The 12443-nt window shown below is 41.9% G+C and overlaps 1 protein-coding gene across 3 annotated transcripts in view; it reads right to left on the reverse strand.

Moving 5' to 3' along the window:
• Positions 1-12443, reverse strand: part of B3GALNT2 (beta-1,3-N-acetylgalactosaminyltransferase 2) — a 57214-nt gene that overhangs the window by 40639 nt on the left and 4132 nt on the right. For all 3 annotated transcript variants that reach the window (XR_014786796.1, XM_084828177.1, XM_084828179.1), the window contains exons 2-4: positions 3635-3782; positions 2780-2880; positions 2099-2292 (exon numbers count right to left, since the gene is read on the reverse strand). Coding sequence is in view for 2 of the 3 variants with exons in the window: in XM_084828177.1 (XP_084684303.1) it covers positions 2099-2292; positions 2780-2880; positions 3635-3782 (443 nt within the window). In the remaining variant the exon portion in view is untranslated. The remainder of the gene's footprint in view (positions 1-2098; positions 2293-2779; positions 2881-3634; positions 3783-12443) is intronic.

The following is a 12443-nucleotide window of genomic DNA, read 5'->3' on the forward strand; positions in this document are numbered from 1 at the left end:
TTTCTGGAGACTGTATGGGTTTTACACACTTCCTTCCAGAGTCCAGCATTTGGACAAAAAACAGACAAGATCTCTAGGGGGCACTGAAAAGCACACCAAAAATAGGCTGTTGGGGATTTTTACAATAACTAAAGCAAAAAACAAAGTAAAACACTTTAGTTCAATTCTACTAAAACCCTAGCAGTGGTTTGTCACATCCATCATCACCATCCCTCAAGTAAACCGAAGTGTCAACCCACATATCAAAGCTTCCCAAGTTGCTAATTAAGGCACTGGAGTGCATTGCAAAGTGAGACACATACCTTAAGCATGGACTTTCCATCCCTCAGTTAAAATAGCTACTTTAAAATCCACAACAAGTATTTTGCCTTCCACAACACGTAATGCTTATTTACCGCAACCTTCTGGAAATCCATTAAACTGAATATCTGGTTCACACATAACAACAACCCATTGGTTTAAAAACCAGTGGGTTATCGTGTAGGAAAGGGAGAGAGCAGATGTGCTGCCTCTTCTGCTTTTCCTCAGCAATCCACAATCAGCTCAGCAACCAATGATCAGCTCCTGGTCTGTCACTGGGTTAACCACTGGGTTGTTTAGCCCTTACACAACGCAGCAGTCTGGGCTTCACCATCACACTCAGCAAGACCTGACGGTTCGTTGGTGTGCTGATTGTGGGTTGCTGGGTAAAAGCAGAAGAGGCAGACACACTGTCATCCTCAACAACGGATCCATTTTTAAACTGATGGGTTGTCATTATGTGCAAACAGCACCTATGTCTGCCACTACAATGGATTCAATGAATCAGTAACTACAGGGGATTCACAGAATCAGAGCTGGGAAGAAGCAAAATAGCAAAATAATATCTTGCATTAACGCTCACTGCGAGATATTATTTACACTGCAATTCTATACACACTTACCTGGGAGTAAGTCTCATTGAGCTTAATGGGCCTTACCTCTGAGTAGACAAATATAGGAGTGCACTGTTACTGTATCTATCTCCCAACATTTAGGGTGCAAACCCTTGCAAGGCAGTTTACAAACCATCCAACAATTATAAGACATCCACCCAAAAGTACAATATAGGAAAATCTATACAATCTTCTAAACCAAGTACAGGTGTAAGATGTATGATCCTGTAGAGTATTAGCTCCATATAAAACAAGCAAGGAAGGGAGCAATCCTATGGCCGCTAGTCAGTGGCTAGATGGCCATAGGATACGTCAGTTTCCGGGAACAGACCTTGGAGCCCGCGCTCTAAGGTCAGTTCCTGGAGAACCGACCTTGCCCCCTTCCCGTGCTGCCTCGCAGGCAGCTCAGAACAGCCCCACTCTCTGTGCTCGGAAGAGGAGCATGGAGCAGCCAAAACAGGGCATTCCACGGGGCGTTCTGGGGCGGGGAAGGCGGAAATGCCAATACAACACATCCTCTGCGTCGTACAGCAGCCATTTCCCCCGCTCTGCCTTCCTGCAGCTAGATAGCCAAAATCAGCTGTCTAGCCGCAAATGCAGGGCAGTTGAAGCGCGGAGGGGACGATCCCCTCTGTGCTTCTCCTGCCCTGCATTGGATAGGCGGTTGCCTCTGAGTATGGAGGCGGCCACCTATCCCCATAGGATTGCACCCAAAGCCAAGCTATGCCCTACAAGAGATGGACAACAGAAAAACCCCAGAACCAGCAGCCATTTTGAGCTGAACAAAAATTAAGTTTGATGGCCTAATAAGAAAAGTATCTGTGTTCCCTTTTGCTGTGCCACAAGCCTCTTTATTTTAGAGCAGACAGAAGCCTGCCAGAGATCATGATTTAGTCACCTTCCTCAATATATTGCCATATTTAGAGCTCCAAATGTTCACAAAGCATACAAAAGACATAATACCCACCCTGTCAATACTTCCTAGCCATTTCTAATTACCCAACAACATTTTAAAAAACCGTTAAGAAAAAAAAAAACATATGGTCAAATGATTGCAGGTCACAGCATTACAACCCATTCTTCACAGTTACCTGTTACCTCTCCATCAATCTATGCTTGGTTTGTACTTGCCGAAAAAGGCCATGAATTTAATCCATTCTATTAAGATAACTACAGCAGCATACCTCCTGTTCTGCCTGGTATAGTTTCACTGTGATGTTTCTCTGGAATCCTACACCCTTAGCATCGTAGAACACCCCAAGACTGGTGATGACGATCGGGTAAAGGACTTTGAAATGCACACTGACAACTCTGTCTTCTGAGAGCACTGAAGTATCATCCTCTGGCAAAGTGAATGCTTCAATTTCTTGATTCAGAACTGTTGAAAAAATAATAATAAAAAGCACAACACAAGCCCACCTAAAGTAGGAAGAAGGCAATCAAGACTCAGTAACTCTGGAATACTCTTATTACACAGGGCATGGAATGTTTCCACATTCATTACCATCACTGGCAAGTGCAGTGGATAATGTACTTAGAAACAGCTTAATCCTTAACACATTTACTTGAAAGTATATCCAATTTATTTCCTGCTTTGCAACAATTAAGAAGTGGGGGGAGGGATTGTAGACTACTTCCTAGCTCACTGTAAAACAATAAAGGGGTCAAATGTAATTTACTAAAACTGTCACAACTGCCTGAAAATATCTGACCTTCAGTTTGAGAGCGTTTACATATAACAGTACTACAACAGGCAATAACTTGCGGCTGCTACAATGTTTGCAACACTGATTAGCTTTAAGCACATACCAAATAAAAGGCAAACTCATCTAATACAAAATATTGTAAAAGCTTGAAGTTCTTACCTGGGTTAGTGATGTTCAGAAGTCTGCACGAATAAGGATCTTCTCTATCTTCCACTGGCACATCACATCCATGTGCACCAATTATAAACTTCACAAGGACACTAAAATATTGTTATTAACGATATTTACTGATTTCTATTCCATCACCTACAGACTACTAATTCTGCATAAACATGATTTTTCCAAAAATGTTATCTGGGATGTGTTCTGAAGATTGAAATTAAGTTAACCACCATAGCACACATTACCTATTTCAATCTTTACAAAAGTGTAAAGGGGAGTGGGCAGGAGAATCCCCCCATGCAACTTTTTCAGTACTTGTTTCTGTAGAATTACCACTCCAACTTTCCTCAGTTATTTAAAGGACAAAACCAGAGAGTACCAGTTGTTCCAGATTACTACTATTAAAATGAGAAGAGTGATCTTCTAAATGTTTTCTTATAATAAAGGATTAATAATCACAAACATAATTTGTTAAAAGTTGATAATATTCTATCTACTAGCCTTATTTTGCTGCCTTTTTCCAACAGTAACGTATATCTTAATATGCAATAAACTGTCATCCTGGAAAACTCCAGCTATAGAGACCTGTGTTATGAGAAACTCATCAAAAGGATAAAGAAAAGCAGCGTCTAGCAGGTGAACACTTTAATTTAGGTCAGGACATTTCTTGTTAGGGCATTCAGAATCAGGCATCAGAATTCCCTTTAAATTAAGGTTGTTGGGTTTTGTTTTTTTTAAGTGATTCTATTTTAACCTAATCCCACTTAAACCAATGGGGGCTTCTCATAGATAAGCAAGAATTCTAGGTATTAAGCTTCATGAGAAAAGGGGCAAGTAAGTAATGAGAATTACCGTTGGCTCAGTCCTGGGTGCTGCTTCAAATGCCTGAACCAAGTGTTCCTTATAGCATTCCGCAACCCATCATTATTTCGTGCAGACAGTACCCCTACGATGACATCATAATGTTTCGGTTTCCAGTGAGGAAATAAAGCCAGTAGACCTAGGAAGTATAAATAAATTAACAATGCCTTACTAGAAAAGCAAACAGTGTAGTAGGCTGGTCATTCAAATGACAGTGGAAGTAAAAGCTTAAAACTATGAGCAGTAACCTTTTTTTAAGCTAGACGTTTCTTCTATTATGCAATTTCCAGAGGGTAGCAAACCAAACTATTATCTGTGAAAGCTTATGCCAGGATAAATTTGTCAGTCTTTAAGTTTCCACAAGACTCTTTGTTGTTTTTATTATGCAATTATTTTGTAAAGAATTAGCCAAATAATGTCTTATGAGCTAAACAAGCCAAATCCATGTGAGAAGCAAACTTCAAAAAGAAAAAGTTATTTCTTAGATTTAGAGTTGGTAAGGAACATGAGGATTTCGGAGCTGCAATTTCACATATTTGGGGAGTTGAAAGATTGGCAGAAGAGTAGCTGAAAGGGCACCAACAGGAAAATGTCAAAGTAGATCAACTTGCTATATTACAATGGCAAGCCTTCAATTGTAAAAGATCATTTACAATGTTTATATGTTTTCTGTCAACAAAAACTTCTAAAAGCTCTTTACATAGTAAAACAGTTTACGTGTGATTGAAAGTCTATCATAATAAGAAGAATAAACTATTATTCAGTTAATACAAACACAATTAGCAGTTAAATTAACTGTGGGTTGTTTGACCCACAATTAATCTATAGTGCCCTGGTTAGGAGGTCATGTAGCAACCCCTGATCAGGAGTTGAATATTAAAAAAGGCCGCAGAATGCACCCAGCACACACCACAGCAAATCACAGGCTAATTGATTTGCCTCCGTTACAGGCAAGCAGCCCCACTAATTCAATCTAGTGGCAGAATGTGAGTAGTCTCTATACTCTAAAAGTTTCAGGAAGGAGGCAGTAAAGAATCACATACAAGGTATGTATTTTTCTCCTGCATTCTCAGCTATGCGTATGGGGGTATTCAGTCAATTTCAGGGGTACAAGAAGCCATCGTGGCTTCCCCCCTTCCCTGCCCATCATTTGCATAATTATCCACACTGCAGCGTGGGTTGGCATGTCATCTGAACTTGGTGCATGCCACGGCTGGGGCTACTTCATACCTACCCTACAACCCCTACTGCAAGTCATGGGTTGTAGCGTGGGTATGAAGTTACACCCGCCACTTCTTGCGCCAGGTTCAGATGATTCAGCAACCCGCGCTGCAGTGTGGATAATTATGCAAACAATGGGAGCACATGCAGAGCAGTGGGAAAAGCCACAATTTCTTCTTTTATCCCCGTGAGTGTCCAAAGCAATTACTAAGAAAAAAAGTTTCATTAAAAATGAACTGACAGTAAACCCATTTCCTTTAAACTATGGTGCTTTCCTGAAATGAAATGCAATAAACATAGCCAGAATCTGATAGCCAATAGGGGAACATAGAAAGCATGTATCCCTGACGTATTTTCAATCAGCTATTCTACAACGGAAGTACTCAGACTTATATTTAGCATTGGCAAGAGATCCAACTCATCTCATCTCACTTTGCTTAATTTGAGAATGAATCCAAAAATTTAAGATGACAAACTCAACTAAATGTGAGGACAGTTTAGAACAACTGCTGCACATAAGGCAGAGGAGGTAATTTCAGAAATCTAATTTTAGTATGTCCCAAAAGATCTACAAATTTACACTGCATGTTTTAGATATAGTGGTCTGGTGATGTTCCATAATACCACTGTCTCCTACTGATAACTTTGCCTTAGATTTATGCAAGATACTGTTGCTGACACACAGTTTCAAGACTGGAATCCTATAGTCATAAGATTATACATTTCTTAATTAAGAAAAATCACATTTAATTAGAGGTTCAATTCTAATGGGGAAAATACTCTCTCCAGTATACTATAGTTCACACAACAAAATCCCATGTTCCTGATTAGCTGAGCAAAAATGCCACAAGTATGGATGGAATAACATGTAGAGTGAGTTGGCATTATCAAGTCACGGAAGGTTTTCCTTGGGGTCAGCTATGTGGATGGAAACTGCTTCACACTCCAGATCTCATTTGTCAAGGGTACACAATTCAGGTCACCACGCTCACCATGGTCACCCACTGGCAAGAGTGATGAAGGAATCCCCAACCTTCCTCTCTGCCTTTTTGTTAGAGAGGGGACAGGGATTGTACCTGCAGTTGAGCTGCATATGGAAGCACACTTCAGGGAAGATTCCCCACCACCCCACTTCTGTTCCAAGCTGGAGAAGAACCCAGGGCCACTTTAGCCCTGAGTTGTCAAGACACTCTGAGAGCCTCAGCAGTCCAGCACCAAAGTAATCCCCTGCTTCCTACCCAACTCCAAATCTGGAGCTGGACAGAAGAACAGGGATCAATGTACTTCACTTCTTCATGAGGTCAGAAACTAAGTGATGGACAGGAACCTGGGTACCACAATTTTGGGTCCCTGACAGCTTATCTTGTTGCTGGTTTAAGATGTATTATAAACTTACCCTGAGTTTTCAGGATAGAAATCCACCTAAATAATGAGTCTGCAAGTCTTACACCTATATTTTAGTACCCATATCCCTAGGCTGTCTCCTGATCTGTTGAGAGCATGCTTCTACTTATTTGTTCGGAGAGATTATGCAAGTGTTTGAAAGCCAGCGGTAGAATAAAGCAAAACCCACTGAATATATCTGGATTCTAATGGGGTGGGGATGGCAGCTAACAACTGTGGATGCCTGGATGTAGAGGCTTTTCTCTGCTTATCTTAGGATTCCCTGGAATATCTGGGTCACTTATTCAGTTATATTGTCTACTTTTTAAATGGAAGTAGAATTGATTTGCCCCTTCATGGATCACTGCCTTGTTGTGGCAAAGGGGCTTGCGTAACTCAGTGAAGCCATAAGCTATGCCGTGCAGGGCCACCCAAGACGGACAGGTCATGGTGGAGAGTTCTGACAAAATGTGGTCCACTGGAGAAGGAAATGGCAACCCACTCCAGTATTCTTGCCGAGAAAACCCCATGGAACGTATCACAAGGCTAAAAGATATGACGCCAGAAGATGAGACCCTCAGGTCGGAAGGGGTCCAATATACTACTAGGGAAGAGCAGAGGGTATTTCCAAGTAGTGCCAGAAAGAGTGAAGCGGCTGGGCCAAAGCCAAAAGGACACTCAGCTGTGAATGTGTCTGGTGGTGAAAAGAACATCCGATGCTGTAAAGAACAATATTGTTTAGGAACCTGGAATGTAAGGTCAATGAATCAAGGTAAGCTGGAGGGGGTCAAACATGAGATGGCAAGATTGAACATCGACATCTTGGGAATCAGCGAACTAAAATGGACAAGCATGGGTGAATTTAATTCAGGTGACCATCATATCTACTACTGTGGGCAAGAATCCCTCAGAAGAAATGGAGTAGCACTCATAGTCAATAAAACTATGACTATGAGTAGCACTATAGACTACAGACTATAGACTATAGACTATGAGTAGCACTCATAGTCAATAAAAGGGTGGGAAAAGCAGTACTGGGGTACAATCTCAAAAATGATAGAATTATCTCAGTACGAATCCAAGGCAAACCATTCAACATCACAGTAATTCAAGTCTATGCCCCAACCACTGAGGCTGAAGAAGCTGAGGTTGATCGGTTCTATGAAGACCTACAACACCTTCTAGAACTAACACCAAAACCAGATGTCCTCTTCATCATAGGGGATTGGAATGCTAAAGGAGGAAGTCAAGAAATCACCGGAATAACAGGCAAGCATAGCCTTGGTGTACAAAATGAAGCAGGACAAAGGCTAATAGAGTTTTGCCAAGAGAACACGCTGATCATAGCAAACACTCTTTTCCAACAGTACAAGAGGCGACTCTACACATGGACATCACCAGATGGTCAATATCGAAATCAGATTGATTGTGTACTTTGCAGCCAAAGATGGAGAAGCTCTATACAGTCAGTAAAAACAAGACCTGGAGCTGACTGTGGCTCAGATCATGAGCTTCTTGTTGCAAAATTTTGGCTTAAATTGAAGAATGTAGGGAAAACCACTAAACCATTCCGGTATGACCTAAATCATATCCCTTATGAATATACAGTGGAGGTGAGAATAGATTTAAGGGATTAGACCTGATAGACAGAGTGCCTCAGGAACTATGGACGGAGGTCCGTAACATTGTTCAGGAGGCAGCAACTCAATCCGTCCCAAAGAAAAAGAAATGAAAGAAAGCAAAGTGGCTTGCAAAGGGCAATGCCAAAGAGTGTTCAAACTACCATACAATTGCGCTCATTTCACATGCCAGCAAAGTGATGCTCAAAATCCTACAAGCTAGGCTTCAGCAGTATGTGAACCGAGAACTACCGGAAGTACAAGCTGGGTTTTGAAGAGGCAGAGGAACTAGAGATCAAATCGCCAACTTTCGCTGGATCATGGAGAAAGCAAGAGAATTCCAGAAAAACGTCTATTTCTGCTTCATTGACTACGCTAAAGCCTTTGATTGTGTGGATCACAACAAACTCTGGCAAATTCTGAAAGAGATGGGAGTACCAGACCACCTTACCTGTCTCCTGAGAAACCTGTACGACGGTCAAGAAGCAACAGTAATAACCGGACATTTTTTGAACCGAGTGTTTTCAAAATTGGGAAAGGAGTACGGCAAGGCTGCATATTGTCACCCTGCTTATTTAACTTATATGCAGAGCACATCATGAGAAACGCCAGGTTGGATGAATCACAGGTCGGAATTAAGATTGCTGGGAGAATTATCAACAACCTCAGATACGCAGACAATACCACCCTAATGGCAGAAAGCAAAGAGGATCTCAAGAGCCTCTTGTTGAGGGTGAAAGTGGAGAGTGCAAAAGCTGGTTTGAAAGTCAACATTAAAAAAACGAAGATCATGGCATCTGGCCCCATCACTTCCTGGCATATACAAGGGGAAGAAATGGCAGCAGTGACAGATTTTATTTTCTTGGGCTCCAAGATCACCGCAGATGGTGACTGTAGCCATGAAATTAAAAGACGCTTCCTCCTTGGGTGGAAAGCTATAGTAAGAAGCAGAGACATCACCTTGCTGACAAAGGTCCATATAATCAAAGCTATGGTTTTCCCAGCAGTAATGTATGGCTGTGAGAGCTGGACTATAAGGAAGGCTGAGCGCCGAAGAACTGATGCTTTCGAACTGTGGTGCTGGAGAAGACTCTTACGAGTCCCCTGGACTGCAAGGAGGTCAAATCAGTCAATCCTAAAGGACATCAACCCTGAGTGCTCATTGGAAGGACAGATACTGAAGCTGAAGTTCAAATATTTTGGCCACCTAATGCGAAGAGAAAACTCCCTGGAAAAGACCCTGATGCTGGGAAAGACTGAAGGCAAAAGGAGAAGGGGACGGCAGAGGATGAGATGGTTCGATAGCATCACCGATGCAATGAATATGAACCTGAGCACGCTCCGGGAGAGAGTGGAGGACAGGAAGGCCTGGCATGCTATGGTCCATGGGGTCACGAAGAGTCGGACACGACTGAACGACTGAATGACAGAATTGATTTGAATTGCCTTCATTTTGAGAATGTCTATATAATGCTCAATCAGTTCAACTTCTGCAGGTCAAAACAAAAGGAAGCTGTGCTCTGCATAAAAGCATGAAGGCAAAGGACATCTTTAACACACAGCAAACAATCCCCACCCAACTTTCAGTGTCTTCATAAAGACTTGACTGCCAAAATTGTCAAATATTTCTTGGATTGGGAGCAGTTGTAACTGATGATATTTGAAGATTTGCTACCAGGTATTGGGATGAATTCTGGAGGGTTGCCTTCAGCCACTCAGAACTAAGAAGCAGTGCTGTCCACTTCTAACAACTCCCTAGCAGAGGTGGATGAACATAAGTTCTCTTATACCGAGTCAGACCATTGGTCCATCTAATCCAGGTGGCCGTGGGTCTCTTAAGGCCTTAGGCACAGACATCTCTCTCAGCCCTACTATCAGCGATCCTTTTTAACTGGAGATACCAGAGACTAAACCTGGGACTTTCTGCATGTGTAGCATGTCCATGATGTGTGATGGATTTCTCCCTTATGAGGCTCTAGCTAGGGAACCTGCTTTGCACAGCAAACTGCACTTTCTTACTGACCACAAAAACGTATGTTTAATGGAGAAACACAAGAAGTGCATTAGAATGGTCTTGCATTGTCTATTTCTTTTCAAGGGATCTTTGGTCAGAAGAATGATTAATAATTCTCTGACCACAGTAACACCAATAAAACTGAATGAAATGGCAGAGTACAAAACCAAAAGTTGTGTGGTAAGTTCATTTCTTATACATGTCAGTGAATCATGACTTGCATCTAGGTTTACATCTTGGAGACTTAGACCAGGTTTGCATGTAACAGCAAAACATGGGTTAATTTGCCATACACAACCAGAAGCAAGCGAGTGCAACGCTTCTAGCACACTCCTAATTTCTGCTATCTGTAAACAATCAACAATTGGCCCGTTCCAAGGGTTGTGAGCATGACATGCAAACCTGAAGCACTGGGTTGTTTAGGGGCTAAACAACCCAGCGGTTAGCCCATGGTTTGTTGTAGGGTTAACCACTGGGTCGTTTAGTCACTAAACAATAGGATGTTTACAGAAAGCAAAAGTGAAGAGTGCACCAGAGACAGCATTCCCTTGCTCCTGCATGGCAAATTGTGAGTTAATTAACCTACAATTTGCCGTTATATGAGAACCGGCCCTTAGGTTCCAATCTCATCTTAGCATGAATGCAACTAACTTTCAATTTGCTACCCAAATCTGTATGTAGATTATTATAATACTCTACCTTATAAGATTATCTAGAAAAAGCTGACCTGGCCATACTGACACATGCCTTGGTTACATCCAAGTTAGATTACTGTAATGCACTCTATGTGGGGCTGCCCTTGAAGGTGATTCTGAAACTGCAACTGGTACAGAATGTGGCAGCTAGAATGCTTGTGGGAGCTAGACCCTCAGATCGCATTACTCCTATTCTGTTTTGTTTACATTGGCTGCCTGTATCTGGGCCCAATTTAAGGTGCTAGTTTTGGCCTTTAAGGCCCTAAATGCTTTGGGGCCAATATCTGAAGGATCACCTACACCTATATGAGCCTGCCTAAGCATTAAGATTACATCAGAGGTCCTACTCTCTGGCCTACCAGCAAGCACCATTGGGGTGGTGGGTACTAGAGATACAACTTTCTCAGTGGTGGCCCCATACCTTTGGAACTCCCACCCCAGCAAGATACGTATGACCTTATCACTTTTTTAAAAACCTTGAAGACAAATTTATTCCAGTCTGCATTTGGTACTTAAAAATTATTAGCTAATGCTACTCTTGAGTGTGAACAAGTGAGGGGGACGGGGGGATAACTGTTATTAGGGGGGGGCAGTGCATCTTGAAAGGTGGGCTAAAAATGTTCTAAGTAAAGGAAGAATAGAATCACAGAATAATAGGGTTGGAAGGGGTCTATAAGACCACAGAGTCCAAGAAGGTGGCAAGCAGCTAAGCAGAGGTACCTCAATACGTTCAGCATGAACACACTGAAGTTTTCTACTACACTTGACTAAACAGGAACACAAGGGAATTGGAACCCAACTCCCTAAACCACTAACGGAGCAGATCTAATGAATAATTAACTCCCCATTCTAGATACTTTTTCAAGCTAAAATGCTACTTTACTACAAAGGAAGATCTTATAAGGTGGGAGCACCTGCCCGCCACAGCAGGGAAGGGATATAGCACAGGGGCAGACTGAATGACATCCAGCTTGTTAGCCTTGCTGCATCCTTACAAACCTGAAAGACAGGAACCCGATATCCTAGCTAGGTGGGCAAAATTGTAGACAGACTAGGCAAAAGAAGATCTGAGAACAAGTCGGAGAGCTCTTCATATCGCTTAAATATTTCACGCCAAAAGTTTAAACATTCCACCAGTGCTCTAAGGACAGGAACATTAGTAGTGGTTTTTACCCTATCCTAATTTATTATTCTTACAGAGCTTAGATGATATTGAAGGTAGCATGTTTCCACAGTTGCTCAACAGAGCAAAAGGATGGAGGTCTAATTTACTGAGCCATTTTCTTCCCTCAGCACCTGAGACACAAATACATACTAGTTCACTGAATGATGACAAATAATTTCCTCCAAAGCATTACAGCAGTTAGCGTCATTGAGCCTTTATCTTATGATCAGCCCTGTAGGTGGCCACATTCTATTCTGTCAATAATTAATTTGCCATTCTTCCCGCTCCCCAACAGTTCTTTCCAAGTTTGTTAGTGCTTTTCTTATTCCCTTATTTTAACAGCTTTACTCTTTGCCTATCTGTGGTCTTAGAGATCCCTAACACAGTGGCCCAGAATGACACTGAAAAATTAAGACAAATATTAAATTTTAGAAAATAATCTTTAATGATCCTCCCCTCAAATCTTACCTACTATAGTTGGTTGGATGAAGAATGCCTGACTTGACACCCCCCCTCCTCCACACGCACACATTTTTCTTCCTATATAGATACTGTGGTTCTTAGCTTGAGTGCCACTAACTGGCCCTTACCCCAGTCCAGATGTGCATCACAGGCCACATCACTTTCTCTAGAGGGGGTAGCTGTGTTAGTCTGCTATGGCAAAAACAGAGTCTTGTGACACCTTAAAGACTAACAAATTTAT

The sequence above is a fragment of the Heloderma suspectum genome, chromosome 1 (assembly GCF_057233095.1).
Source record: "Heloderma suspectum isolate Gila_16-S chromosome 1, 16-S_ref, whole genome shotgun sequence".
Lineage (NCBI taxonomy): Eukaryota > Metazoa > Chordata > Lepidosauria > Squamata > Helodermatidae > Heloderma > Heloderma suspectum.